General features: G+C 46.0%; 1 protein-coding gene across 3 annotated transcripts in view; it reads left to right on the top strand.

Moving 5' to 3' along the window:
• The window catches only part of abcf3 (ATP-binding cassette, sub-family F (GCN20), member 3), a 182,753-nt gene that overhangs the window by 109,643 nt on the left and 57,992 nt on the right, over positions 1-15,118 (top strand). For all 3 annotated transcript variants that reach the window (XM_073041715.1, XM_073041713.1, XM_073041714.1), the window contains exons 8-10: positions 4,361-4,441; positions 6,126-6,185; positions 14,678-14,734. In XM_073041715.1, the coding sequence (XP_072897816.1) occupies positions 4,361-4,441; positions 6,126-6,185; positions 14,678-14,734 (198 nt within the window). The remainder of the gene's footprint in view (positions 1-4,360; positions 4,442-6,125; positions 6,186-14,677; positions 14,735-15,118) is intronic.

Here is a 15,118-nt window from a genome sequence, read left to right as displayed (position 1 = left end):
AAATAAAGACAGTCAGGAGGAGAGTGATGATGATAATATCTTGAAGGATAACAGAATTTTCAGTGCTTTAAAATAATAACTGTTACTATTAAAAAAAGCATGATTTTCTACCTCACTTTTTAATTTGTAGACCACTTCCATACTACTGTTTTGGGGTCTGTGTGTAGCTCCCATCAGGGTCTTTTTACCCTTGCATTTCTTAGCTCCACCCACAATAATTCAACACCTTCTAACCCAGTGTTAGACCATGTTAGACGATAGAACCATACCTCTTTCAATGATTTTATTTAATTTTTTACCAACAGAGCCACTCTGCCCCTCTGCCTACCCTTCTGTCCTTTCCATACAATGTATATCCCTGGGGATTAAGCTCCCAGCTATAATCTTCTTTCAGCCATGATTCAGTGATCCCTGCAATATCATATATGCCAATCTGTAACTACAATCTACAATCTACCTTATTCCATACACTGCATGCATTCAAATTTAATACCCTTTTCAATTTTGTCTGCTTTTTATGTTGCAACTTATCCTGTTGACTGCAGTTTTGCCCTATCATCAGGCTCTCCTTGCTAGGAGTCTGTCTACAGATTGCCTTTGTTTGTAAACCAACTACCTCAACTTCAGCACTATCACTCCAGTTCCCATTCCCCTACCAAATTAGTTTAAACAGCTCTTGCAAAAATGCCTTCAACGATATTGTCCCTCTTTAGGTTCGGGTGTAACCCATCCCTTTTGTATAGGTCTTACCTTCCTCAGTAGGGATCCCAATTATCCATAAATCTGAATCCCTGCACCCTGCGCCATTTCCTCAGCCGTACATTCACCTACCAAATCATCCTGCTCTTACCTTCACTGGTAAGTGGCACAGGCAACAAACCAGAGCTTGAGGGGAATCTCATTGAACATGTATCTAATATTGAAAGGTCCAGACAGAATGGATGTTGTGAGGGTGTTTTCTATCACGGGTGAGCCTGGTATCAGAGGGCACTCCCTCAGAATAGATGGACATCCATTTAGAACAGAAGGGAGGAGGAATTTCTTCAGCCAGAGTTTAATAAATCTGCAGAATACATTGCCACATATGGCTGTGGGGGCCAAGTCATTTGGGTATAGTTAAGACGGAAGTTGAGAGGTCCTTGATTAGTCAGGGCATCGAAGGTTACAGAGTGAAGGTAAGAGAATAGGGTTGAGAAGGATAATAACTCAACCATGATGGAGCATAATTGATGGGCTAAGTGGCCTAATTCTGCTCCTTTGTCTCATTTATTTTTCCTCTTTACCTCATTCTCCTGCCTTCACCTTTGATACCTTTACTAATATAGAACCTATCAACCTCCGCTTTAAGTATACTGTACATTCCATGAAATGGTTCCCTATTCACTTTTGCTGGCTTCTGTACAGTTCATGAAATGAAGGGAGCAATTGTGACTCGATTAATACTGTTAGATTATCTCCCGAGCAGAGACAGTAGAAATATACAAAACATAAGAGATTCTGCAGGTGCTGGAAATCCAGAGTAACACACACAAGATGCTGGAGAATTTCAGCAGGTCAGGCAGCATCTGTGGATGTGAATAAACAGATGACATTTCAGCCGAGACTCCTCATCAGGACTGAAAAGGAAGGAGGAAATACCAGAATAGGAAGGTGGGGGGAGTGGAAGGAGGACAAGCTGGAATGTGAAAGGTGAAGTTAGGTGGATGGGAGAGGGGTGTGATATATGAAGCTGCGAGGTGATTGATTGAAAAGCCTAAGGGCTGGAGAAGAATGAATTTGATAGAGGAGAGTGGACCATGAGAGACAGGGAAGGAGAGGCCCCAGGGGAAGGTGATAGATAGATGAGAGTTGTTAAGAGGGTGGCCATAGTGAAGAATGGAAGAAGAGGGAAAGGGAGGGTGGAACATTCAACACTGTGACGCTGGTGCTGACTTTGACCTTTGTGTCTGCTTGAGGAGAGAAGAAGTTGGTCCAGTTCACTGCAAGGTGACTCCCTGTTGGGAAAGTGGGATACTACATTGATTGGCCTAATCTCAAATAATAACGAGGCACCCTACAGACAAGAAACCATCACCCTAACACAGTGTCAAGAAAACAACCTCTCTCTCAATGTCACAAAAACAAAGGAGCTGGTTGTGGACTACAGGAGGAATGGAGACAGACTAGCCCCTATTGACGTCAATGGTTTTGGGGTTGAGAGGGTGACTGGCGTAGACATCACCGAGGATCTCACGTGGTCTGAACATATGGGCTGTGTGGTGAAAAAGGCACAACAGTGCCTCTTTCACCTCAGACGGTTGAGTAAGTTTCGTATGGGTCCCCAAATCCTAAGAACTTTCTGCAGAGGCACAATTGAGAGCATCCTGACTGGCTGCATCACTGCCTGGTATGGGAACTGTACTTCCCTCAATCGCAGGACTCTGCAGAGTGTGGTGTGGACTGCCCAGCGTATCTGTAGATGAGAACTTCCCACTATTCAGGACATTTACAACCTGTTCCAGCTGTTGCCATCCAGGAAACAATACCGCAGCAGAAAAGCCAGGACCAACAGGCTCTGGGACAGCTTCTTCCACCATGCCACCAACCTGATTAATTCACATTGATACAATTGTATTTCTCTGTTATATTGACTGTCCTGTTGTACATACAAATTACTATAAATTGCACATTGCACATTTAGACGGAGAAGCAATACAAAGATTTTTACTCTTGTATGTGAAAGATGTAAGTAATAATGTCAATTCAATTCAAGTAATGGGAACTGATGGATTGGAGAGGTCCCAGAGTAGGTCCACAAGAATGATTCGGGGAGTGAAAGAGTTAATGTATGTGAAGTGGTTGATGGCTCTGTGCCTGTACTCATGGAGTTCAGAAGAATGAGGGTCGGTCTCATTGAAAGCTATTGAATATTGAAAATCCTAGATAGAGTGGATGTAGAGAGGATATTTCCTATAGTGGGGGAGTCTAGAACTAGAGGGCACAGCCTCAGAATAGATGGACATCCAATTAGAACAGAGATGAGGAGGAATTTCTTTAGTTGGGGGTAGTAAATCTATGGAATTCTTTGCTACAGGCAGCTGTGGAGGCCAAGTCATTGGGTATGTTTAAAGTGGAGGTTGATAGAGTCTTGATTAGTAAAGGTGCCAAATGTTACAAGGAGAAGGCAGGAGAAATAGGGTTGAGAGGGATAATAAATCAGGCATAATAAGACCATAAGATATGGGTGCAGAAGTAGGACATTTGACTTTGCCATTCAATCATAGGCTGCTCCAATTCTTCCAGACATCCCCACTCCCCTGCCTTCTCCCCATACCCCTTGATGCCCTTGATAATCAAGAACCTATCAATCTCTGCCTTAAATACACCCGATGACTTGGCTCCACAGCCGCACTCGGCAACAAATTCCACAGATTTACCACCCTTTGACTAAAGTAAGTCTGCGCATCTCTGTTCTAAATGGACGTCTTTCAATCCTGAAGTTGTGCTCTCTTGTCCTAGACTTCCCTACCATGGGAAATAACTTTGCCATATCTAATCTATTCAGGCCTTTTAACATTCAGAGTGTTTCTATGAGAACCCCCCTCATTCTCCTGAACTCCAGGAAATACAGCCCAAGGACTGCCAGACGTTCCTCACACGGTAACTCATTCACTCCTGGAATCATTCTTGTGAATCTTCTCTGAACCCTCTCCAACATCGGTATGTCTTTTCTAAAATAAGGAACCCAAAACTGCACACAATGCTCCTAGTGTGGTCTCATGACTGCCTTATAGAGCCTCAACATCACATCCCTACTCTGATATTCTCTACCTCTAGAAATAAATGACAGCATTTTATTCACCTTCTTCACTACTGACTCAACCTGGAGGTTAACCTTTAGGGGGTCCTGCACAAGGACTCCCAAGTCCCTTTGCATCTCTGCATTTTGAATTCTCTTCCCATCTAAATAATAGTCTCTTCCACCAAAGTGCATGACCATATACTTTCCAACATTGCATTTCTTTAGTCAATTCTTTGCCCATTCACCTAAACTATCTAAGTCTCTCTGCAGGCTCTCTGTTTCCTCAACATGACCCGCTCCTCCACCTATCTTTGTATTATCTGCAAATTTAACCACAAATCCATTGATCTCATAGTCCAGTGGAATGACAGAGTACACTTGATGGGTTGAATGGCCCAATTCTGCTACTATGTCTTACGGATTGGGCTCAACTTGAACTGCTGGTTCAGCACCCATTGTGTCCTGTGAAAGTCAAGCAAGGAGAAAAGAAAGTGGATGAAGGAAAAGGTGTGAGTTTATAATGAAGTTCAGCTTGTAACTGCACAAAATGAAAACCTGTTTTCTGAATTTTTCTTGCAGAGGCGATGGTACAGAGAGCAGTCGGTTGACAGAAGTTTATGCCAAATTGGAGGAGATCGAGGCAGACAAGGCTCCAGCCAGGTGTGTTGCAATAATGAGGACACCTCAGCCACCTTTAGAGATTCATTAGAACACTACAGAAACGTGCTCTGCAGTCCATCTTGTCCATGCCAAACAGTTAATCTACCTAGTCCTGTCGAAACCTCTATACCCGATCTCTTAATTGTTGAAATTGAACCTGCATCCACCACTTCTTGCACACTTACACAGCGTACAGAGAGTAAAGAAATTCCCCCTCATGTTCCCTTTAAACATTTCACCATTCACCGTGAACCATATTGTGCCCACAAATTGCTAATCCTAACCTGCACATCTTTAGAATGTAGGAGGAAGCCAGAGCACCTTGAGGTTGCCCTTGTGACTGCGTGGGTTATGTATAAGCTTTTTACAGACCCTGATCGCTGGCCCTGTAAAGCATTATGCTAAACGCTATGCTGCTGTGGCACTCTAAATTTGTACAGCATTCACGTAGGCACTCTGTTGAACAGGGTTGACCATGGATATTGCTTTTTAGCTGTCTACACAAGCCACTATACAAACCAGGGCAATACAATATGGAGAACAAGTTGTTGCCCATGCAGCAGGCTTCCTTCTCCGCACGGTTGATGAATTCAAAACACTGGCAGAAACCGATACAGTTTGGCACCAAACTGGCATCACAGGAGTTGCCAGTCAGTTTTGAACTCAACATGAGACTTACTTAAGGACTCCTGTTCCGGATTTTATCTCAGAGATAGCTGCCGAAGTCTTCTCCATAAGTAGGTATTGCTGCAAGGTAGCAGAAGTTTGAGGTAAGAGATTTCCTTCTCGAAGATGAGGTGCCAACTATGGATGACAAGCCTCACCTACCCAAAGCAAATGGTTTTAATGTGCCAGTAACCTGCCTTTGCCCCTTTTCCTGTCAGTAGAAATGGTTCCGCTGGGCTTAGTAGCTAAGCCACACGAGAAAGCCAGGAGCTGGATTTGGTTGTCAGAGGCTATTTGAGACACATGCTGTTGGGAGCATTTATTTATTTTGTGATACAGCATGGAGTTAGATCTTCTGGCCCTTTGAGCAACCCCTGAGAAACCTGATTAACCCTAATCTAGTCACAGGACAGTTTACAATGACCAATTAACCTACCTGGTATGCCTTTGGACTGGCAGGAAACCAGAAGACCCAGAAAAAACCTATGCATACGGAAGACGCACAGAGATTCTTTACAGACCAATGCCAGAATTGATCTCCAAACTCAGGAATGCCCTGAGCTTTAATAGCATTGCACGAACCTCTACAGTACCATTTAATAAGTAGTGGGAACTTATCTCCATTACCTCCCTTGGCTATGACAACCTTAAGGAGCCAGAGCATTCATGATTCTTTGGATAAAGAAACAGGCCTGGACTGAGAGGTGGCAAGTAACATTTGAGCCCAGGAATGGCGATATCCAGCAAGAAATAAACTCAGCTATCATTCACGATATTTGGTATCAGTATTGTCAAAGTATCCCGCACACCAACTCTCCATATCGCCGAGTTTACCACTGACCAGAAACTGCACATGACTCACTGTGTACATAATCTGCACATAATAAAGTGCAGGACAGAGGGGAAAAAAATCATTCAGCTCTTGCTTTCTGGTGCTCAGACTCTCTCCCCCTCTTAAATGAATTGTTCTGCACACTGTTTCTGTGTCCAATTTGGTCACCTATTGTTCTATTTTTAGGGCTTCGGTTATTCTAGCTGGTTTGGGATTCAATTCCAAAATGCAGAAGCAAGTAACAAGGTAAGAGATAGTTATTTCTGTTAAATTGATTAGGGGGAATATCAGATAGTATTTTATCAGTAATACCACTCATCAGTTATAGAGCATCATATGATGTGCAACAAAGCTTAACAAAATGCTGGAGAAACTTAATAAGTTGGGCTGCATCTGTGGAGAAGAATAAACAGTGGAGATTTCATGTCGAGGCCCTTCACGGGTCTGGGCCCTCTTGACTTGCCGAGTTCCTCCATCAGTTTGTGTCTGTTGCTCAAGATTTCCAGCATCTGCAGAATCCCTTGTATCTGTGTGTACATTACCCATTTCCTTTTGTAATCTCTGCAGTTCCTTCTCCTTTCTCATCTCGTCCATTGAGTTTGGAAGCAAGAAGTAATCTTATTTCAAAGATCAGATTCGAGGGACGCCTGCCTGGGTTAATGTGGTGTTGTTTCTCCTTGCATCTTGGATTTAGGGCTGTAGATTGGAAAAGGGGTTGGCTGTTTAATTCCACTTCCCATTCCCATTCCAATAGATTGGTCCATGACCTCTTCTACTGTCAGGATGAGGCCAAACTCAGGTTGTAGGAGGGGCACCTCATATTCCATCTGGGTAGCCCTCAACCTGATGGCATGACCATTATTTTCTCAAACTTCCAATAGTTTCTAATCCCCCCCTTCTCTTTTTCCATTCCCTCCCTCTGGTTCCCCTCCTCCTGTTTCACCCATGACTCACTGTCTTCTTCTATCAGATAACTTCTTCTTCAGTATTTTACTGCTTTTACTAATTCCCTCCCATTTTCTCACTTCATCCCTCCCACCTTCCTCCTCGCCTGGCTTCACCTATCACCTTACAGCTTGCACTCCCCACTTCTTATTCTGGCTCCTGCCCCTTTCCTTTCCAGTCCTGCTGAAGGGTCTTGGTCTGAAATGTCAACTATTTTGTTTCCCTCCATAGGTACTAGCTGACCTGATGAGTTGCTCCAATATTTTGTGCGTGTTTATGTCTAAAGAGAGAAGATATTTCTTAAGAGGTCACAAATATTCAGAATATTATGCCATGAAGATCTGTGTGCACTGAGTCAGTATGCACTCAGAAATGGGATGGATCAGAGTTTTGAACTGACAGGACTTTGGGATTATAGGCTTGTTGGATTTTGATGTTTATAATCCAAGGTTCTTTTGCAGTTCAAGAATGAGGCACAAAATTTGTTGCTTCATGATCTTTTATTAAGTAATAGCACAGAGAGAATTGAAAACACACAATAATCAGGAGCAGAGGTGGGTCATGGAAGGGAGAGAAGAAGCAAAGATGGCAGAGTCTTGTGATGAGCTGTTTTTATAACCATAGATCAGAGATTTTCTATTTAAGTTCATTGATAAGAGTTAACCAATCAGATAGCCCCTATTCAAATAATACAACACCAGAGAAGCTTCCAGAGCTTTCCAGAATGATACAAAGAACTGCAACCACCAGAGGGTACACTGAACAACTGCAGATATATACTGTGAGCACTATGAAAAATATTCAGCAGTTACATGTATATAAGTAGTTATATAAATTACAAGCAAAGGAAATAGTCCAATACAGCAAGCTTGAGGCAGGACAGTCTTAATGCTAATTGTTGCATTTGCTGGAGTTTTCTTGGAACGGAGAAGCATGATGGAAGCACTGTACAACTGCTCTTGCCATTCACAGGCAGCGCTGCCACAAGAAAGCAGCATCCTTCATCAAAGACCCCTACCATCCAGTTTGTGCCCTCTTCTCACTACTACCATCGGGCAGGAGGTACAGAAGCCTGTGACCCACACCACATGGATTCAGCAACATTTATTACTAAACAGCCCTGAGCCTCCTGAACCACTGTGAATAACTTCACTCATCTCCACTCTGTACTAACATAGAAACATAAAAAACCAACAGCACAATACAGGACCTTCGGCCCACAAGGTTGTGCCGAACATGTCCCTACCTTAGAAATTACTAGGCTTACCTTTAGCCCTCTATTTTACTAAGCTCCATGGACCTATCTAAAAGCCTCTTAAAAGACCCTATCGTATCTGCCTCCACCACCGTTGCCGGCAGCCCATTCCATGCACTCACCACTCTCTGAGTAAAAAACTTACCCCTGACATCTCCTCTGTACCTACTCTCCAGCACCTTAAACCTGTGTCCTCTTGTGGCAACCATTTCAGCCCTGGGAAAAAGCCTCTGATTATCCACACGATCAATGCCTCTCATCATCTTGTACACCTCTATCAGGTCACCTCTTATCCTCTTTCGTTCCAAGGAGAAAAGGCAGAGTTCACTGAACCTGTTCTCATAAGGCATGCTCCCCAATCCAGGTAACATCCTTGTGAATCTCCTCTGCACCCTTTTTATGGTTTCCACATCCTTCCTGTAGTGAGGTGACCAGAACTGAGCACAGTACTCCAAGTGGGGCCTGACCAGGGTCCTATATAGTTGCAACATTACCTCTTGGCTCCTAAATTCAATTCCACGATTGATGAAGGCCAATACACTGTGCGCCTTCTTAACCACAGAGTCAACACGTGCAGCTGCTTTGAGCGTCCTATGGACTCGGACCTCTGATCCTTCACACTGCCAAGAGTCTTACCATTAATACTATATTCTGCCATCATATTTGACCTACCAAAATGAACCACTTTACACTTATCTGGGTTGAACTCCATCTGCCACTTTTCAGCCCAGTTTTGTATCCTATCAATGTCCTGCTGTAACCTCTTGACAGCGTTCCACACAATCTACAACACCTTCAACCTTTGTGTCATTGGCAAACTTACTAACCCATCCCTCCACTTCCTCATCCAGGTCATTTATAAAAATCACGAAGAGTAAGGGTCCCAGAACAGATCCCTAAGGCACTCCACTGGTGACTGACCTCCATGCAGAATATGACCCTTTTACAACCACTCTTTGCCTACTGTGGGCAAGCCAGTTCTGGATCCTCAAAGCAATGTCCCCTTGGATCTCATGCCTCCTTACTTTCTCAATAAGTCTTGCATAGGGTACCTTATCAAATGCCTTGCTGCTTCCACAATCTACAGACTCACTTTTAAGGATTCTTTACAACTCATGTTTTCAGTAGTACTTACTTTTCTTTGCATAGTTTGTCTTCTTTTGCACATTGGGTATTTGTCAGTCTTTGTTTATGTATAGTTTTTCATAAATTCTATTAGATTTCTTTATTTTTCAAGTTCAAGTTTATTGTCATCTGACTGTACGTATATACAACCAAAGAAAACAATGTTTGTCAGACCACAGTGCACCCACAAAATATATATCACATACAGAATAGAAAGTGAAATATTACCACAAATAAAGCAAATATAATTCAAAATGCATGTAGTGTACAGCACAGGTAAACAGTACAGTAAACAACTCATTGTCCTAATTATGAGACCTTGTTGGTGGCAGGGTATTCAGGGTGTTTTCCTGTAAGTGACTGCAAGAAAATGAATCAAAGAACATTTATTATCAAAGTATGTGTGTCGTATACAATCCTAATATTCATCTTCCCACAGACAGCTACGAAACAAAAAAACAGCATGGAACCGGTTCAAAAAAATCAAACACCCAATGCACAAAAAGCGAACAAATTGTGCAAAACAGCAAAACATGGGTGAACAACACACAGAATATTAACCATCAAACTGCAGAGTCCTTGAAGCCGTTGAGGAACATTCAGCTTAGTTCAGTTCATTTCAGTTTTGCACTGTGTCATTCATTGACTGCAGGCTGCAGAGCCAGTCCGCCCCAGTCAAAATGGCACAAAATAGCCACAAAAAAGGAGTAACCAACATCACATATAACATGAAATGCAGAGTCCTCTAAAATGAGTCCAATCCACAAACCACACCAATCAAACCTTCCGCAAGACCCAAGACACCTGCACTTTCCTCCAGCAGCAGCGAGAGGTAATCAGTCAAATGCAGGTAGACGGCACTGAGCACCCACCCACTTGCCTTCTGCTCTCACCTTCATCGATTTCAGTCTTACTCGACGCTTTAGTCGGCGAGTTGTCAAGAATTGGAGCTGATCACGGGTTTATGTTGTGTTATTATGCCACATGCTCTGTTCTCAATCATGCCGAATTCCCTTGGGCGAAGCAAACACGCCAGATTGATCATTCAGTCCACAAACACATTATCAAAATGTACATTAAAGGCTGCAATCGCACACAAATTAGTAGTAGAAGTATATTTAAAAGAAGAAAGAGAATAAGTGAAAACACAAAAATACAACTGCAGATGCTGTGGATCAAAGAATACGTGCACAATGCTGGAAGAACTCAGCAGGTCAGGCAGCATCCGTGAGAAAAGATTAGCCAACGTTTTGGGCCGAGACCCTTCATCAGGAATGGGGGGAAGAGAGGGCCGAAGCCCAGTAATAGAGATAGGGGAGGGGGAAGGGCTAGAGGCGCCAGGTGGAGAACCAATCAGAGGAAGGATAAAGGGGGGAGGGGATAAGCATGAAAGAACTGTAGAGGTAAAGGAGCAGAAAGTTGAAAGGGGAGAGAGGCAGAGAGGGACCTAGGATAGGGGGAGGGGGAGGGAATTACCGGAAATTGGAGAATTCAGTGTTCATACCACCAGGCTGGAGGCTACCCAGACGGTAGATGAGGTGTTGCTCCTCCAACCTGAGTTTGGCCTCATCATGGCAGTAGAGGAGGCCATGTATGGACATATCTAGATGGGAATGAGAGGCAGAGTTGAAGTGGCTGGCAACCGGGAGGTCCTGTCTATTGCGACGGACGGAGCGGAGGTGCTCGATGGAGCGGTCCCCCAATCTGCGGCGGGTCTCGCCGATGTAGAGGAGGCCGCACCGGGAGCACCGGATGCAATAGACGACTCTAGCAGACTCACAGGTGAAGTGTTGCCTCACCTGGAAGGACTGTCTGGGGCCCAGAATGGTGGTAAGGGGGGAGGTGTGGGGACAGGTGTAGCATTTGCGCTTACAGGGATAAGTGCTGGGTGGGAGTTCTGTGGGGAGGGACGTGTGGACCAGGTAGTCGCGGAAGGAACGATCCCTGCGAAAAGCTGAGAGGGGTAGGGAGGGAAAGGTGTGCTGGGTAGTGGGGTCCTGTTGAAGGTGATGGAAGTTGCAGTGGATAATGTGTTGGATCCGGAGGCTGGTGGGGTGGTAGGTGAGGACAAGGGGAACCCTGTCCCTGTTGTGGTGACGGGAGGATGGGTTAAGGGCTGAAGTGCGGGTGGTGGAGGAGATGCGGGTGAGGGCATCTTTGATGATGCTAGAAGGGAAACCACAATCCTGAAAGAAAGAGGACATTTGAGAAGTCCTGGAACGGAAAGCCTCATCCTGGGAGCAGATGCAGCGGAGACGGAGGAACTGGGAATAGGGAATGGCATTTTTGCATTGGGCAGGGTGGGAAGAGGTATAGTCAAGATAGTTATGGGAGTCAGTGGGTTTGTAGAAGATGTCAGTAGATAGTCTGTCTCCGGAGATGGAGACCGAGAGATCAAGAAAGGGGAGAGAAGTGTCTGAGATGGACCAAGTGAATTTGAGGGCTGGGTGAAAGTTAGAGGCAAAGTTGATTAAATTGACAAGCTCAGCATGGGTGCAGGAAGCAGCACCAATGTAGTCGTCAATGTATCGAAGGAAAAGTTGGGGAGCAGTACCACTATAGATTTGGAGCATAGACTGTTCCACATAACCCACGAAGAGGCAGGCATAGCTGGGGCCCATGTGAGTGCCCTTGATCTGGAGAAAGTGGGAAAAACCAAAGGAGAAATTATTGAGACTTAGAACAAGCCCCGCCAACCAGAGGAGTGTGGTAGTGCTGGGGAACTGGTGGGGTCTGTTACCCAAAAAGTAGCGGAGGGCTTTGAGGCTTTCTTGAAGTGGGATGGAGGTGTATAAGGATTGAACATCCATGGTAAAAATGAAGCGGTAGGGGCCGAGGAATTGGAAGTTATTGAAGAGGCATGGGATGTATCCTGGTTGTAGGTGGGGAGAGTCTGAACTATGGGGGATAAAATGGAGTCCAGGTAGGCAGACACAAGTTCGGTGGGGCAGGAGCAGGCTGAAACTATGGGTCTACCGGCACAGTCAGGCTTGTGGATCTTGGGGAGGAGGTAAAACCGAGCTGTGCGGTGTGTGGGAATTATGAGTTTTTTGGCTGAGGGAGGAAGGTGTCCAGAGTTGATGAGGATGGAGATGGTGCAGGAGACAGTGGATTGATGTTTTTTGGTGGGGTCCTGTGGCAGGGGTAAGTACGAGGTGGTGTCGGAGAGCTGCCGTTTGGCCTCAGTGAGGTAGAGGTCTGTCCACCAGACTACTACGGTACCACCTTTGTCTGCAGGTTTGATGGTGAGGTTGGGGTTAGTGCGGAGAGAGTGGAGGGCAGTGCGTTCAGAGGGAGTGAGGTTAGAATAGGAGAGGGGGTGGTGAAGTTGAGACGGTTGATGTCTCGGCGACAGTTGGAGATGAAAAGGTCGAGAGCAGGTAGAAGGCCCGATGGGGGTGTCCAGGAGGAGGAGGAGGAGCGTAGAAGCCGGGAGAATGGATCATCACTGGGGGGAGGGGGGAATCCTTGTTGATGTAGTAGGCTCGGAGACGTAGGCGGCGGAAGAAGAGCTCAGCATCATGGCGGGCACGGAACTCACTGAGGTGGGGGCTGAGGGGGACAAAATTGAGGCCCTTACTGAGGACAGAGCGTTCTGCCTCAGATAGGGGAAGGTCAGGGGGGTTGGTGAAGACACGGCAATGGTTGGGACTGGGGTTAAGGGACGGTGAGGAGTGGGAAGTCTCGGGGAGGAGGGGTGTTGGGATGTTCAGGGAGAGCGGGCAGAGGGGAGGATGAGGGATCGGAGGGATGGAGAGGGGATAAGGGATGAAGGGAAGGCTGGGAGTCACAACAAGAATAGGAGGTAGCAGGGGAATAGGACAGGCGGCAGCATCGACGGTCCCGGCCATAGGATCCCGGTCTGAGCTGGACCCAGAGCTGGGGCCTCCGGAGCTTATAGCCCGCAGGGCGTCAAATCTGTGGTCAGAGTTTGGAGAGAGAGAGTTCATTGTCTGCTGGGGGCTGGTGCCCATGTCCAGGGGGCCGTGGTGCCAGTTGGGGTCGGAGTCCCAGGTGGATAATTCTTCGACGTGCTAAAGGTCTGAGAAGTAGGAGTCCGGGCTGGAGGCAGTCGTCCTCGTGGGATGCAAGCGAGTAAGCTTGTAATCCTTCTTGGACATGAGGAAGGAGAAGAAACGGCGGTTGGAGGCGTGAATCTGACGGAGAATGAAGTGGAATAGTGGACCATGGCAGACGGTGGAAAGCGTGGGTCTGAGTGGTGGCAGAGACGGTGATAGGAACCACAGGTATTTCCGCATGGCGGTAAGCGTGGCTCTGAGAATCTGACAGGAGAAGCGGAGGGAGCATCGGTTAACAAAATGGCGGTACCTAGGATCCTCGCTGGGCCCGAACTGGGAAGCCTGGAACCGAAGCTGGAATCCCTTCGGTACGAGATGGCGGCGGAGATACGTTCCCAAAAACGAGACATGGCTATGGTACCGTGTCTGGGTCAAGATGTGGTCGAAGAGGCGGAGATAACAGAGGGTGGGCAGTGAGCGAGGGTCTCACTGAACTCCTGTTGAGGAGAAGATTTGAACTTCTTCAGGGTAGGCATACCTCGAAGAGATTTCGCAGCGGAGTAATGAATCAAAACACAAAAATACAACTGCAGATGCTGTGGATCAAAGAATACGTACATGGCGCTGGAAGAACTCAGCAGGTCAGGCAGCATCCATGAGAAAAGAGTAGCCAACGTTTCGGGCCGAAGCCCAGTAATAGAGATGGGGAGGGGGAAGGGCTAGAGGCGCCAGGTGGAGAACCAATCAGAGGAAGGATAAAGGGGGGAGGGGATAAGCATGAAAGAACTGTAGAGATAAAGGAGCAGAAAGTTGAAAGGGGAGAGAGGCAGAGAGGGACCTAGGATAGGGGAAGGGGAGGGAATTACCAGAAATTGGAGAATTCAATGTTCATACCACCAGGCTGGAGGCTACCCAGACGGTAGATGAGGTGTTGCTCCTCCAACCTGAGTTTGGCCTCATCATGGCAGTAGAGGAGGCCATGTATGGACATATCTAGATGGGAATGAGAGGCAGAGTTGAAGTGGCTGGCAACCGGGAGGTCCTGTCTATTGTGACGGACGGAGCGGAGGTGCTCGACGGAGCGGTCCCCCAATCTGCGTCGGGTCTCGCTGATGTAGAGGAGGCCACACCGAGAGCACCGGATGCAATAGAGAAGAAGTGGTTTTGTGGACTGTCTGCAGGATGTTGCTGTTAGTCACGTTTGTCACTGGTGCCATCTTGTCCGTTCAAGATAGTATATGGTAAAATATACATACTTTGATAGTATATTTACTTTGAACTTTAATACTCTTCCACCTTCTAGCAAATGCATCCTGTGCCTTTCTTTGTGACTTTGAAGCTAATATGATAGTTTTGTTCCAGAAACTGATTATAATGGTATTTTTTCTTTGCAGGGAGTTCTCTGGTGGCTGGAGAATGAGGCTGGCATTAGCCAGGGCGTTGTTTGCCAAGTAAGTGGTTCATCTGCCATGTCACTGTCCATACTCAGTTTAAAGCTGGTGACCATAGTGGTTGGGCTTTAAATAGAGATATGGATCAGATGCCTGTTTTCACAAACCATTGAATAGTGGAGCAGGCTTGTGGCAAAATGCCTCTTTCTGTCATAGAACGTAGAACTTAACACAGGAACAGGCCCATCGGCCCACAATGTTCTGCCTACCAATTAAGTTAGTAGTCATATGGTAACCTAACTAATCCCATCTTCTGCCTGCACAACATCCATATCCTTCCACTTTCCTCACATTCATGTTCCTATCTATACGTCTCTTAAAAGTTTCTGATGTACCACCACCCCAGGCAGAGCATTCCAGATACCCACCACTCTCTGAGTAAAA

The sequence above is a fragment of the Hemitrygon akajei genome, chromosome 3 (assembly GCF_048418815.1).
Source record: "Hemitrygon akajei chromosome 3, sHemAka1.3, whole genome shotgun sequence".
NCBI lineage: Eukaryota > Metazoa > Chordata > Chondrichthyes > Myliobatiformes > Dasyatidae > Hemitrygon > Hemitrygon akajei.
Note: the sequence above shows the minus strand (reverse complement) of the source record. Positions and strands in the feature narration are given on the sequence as shown.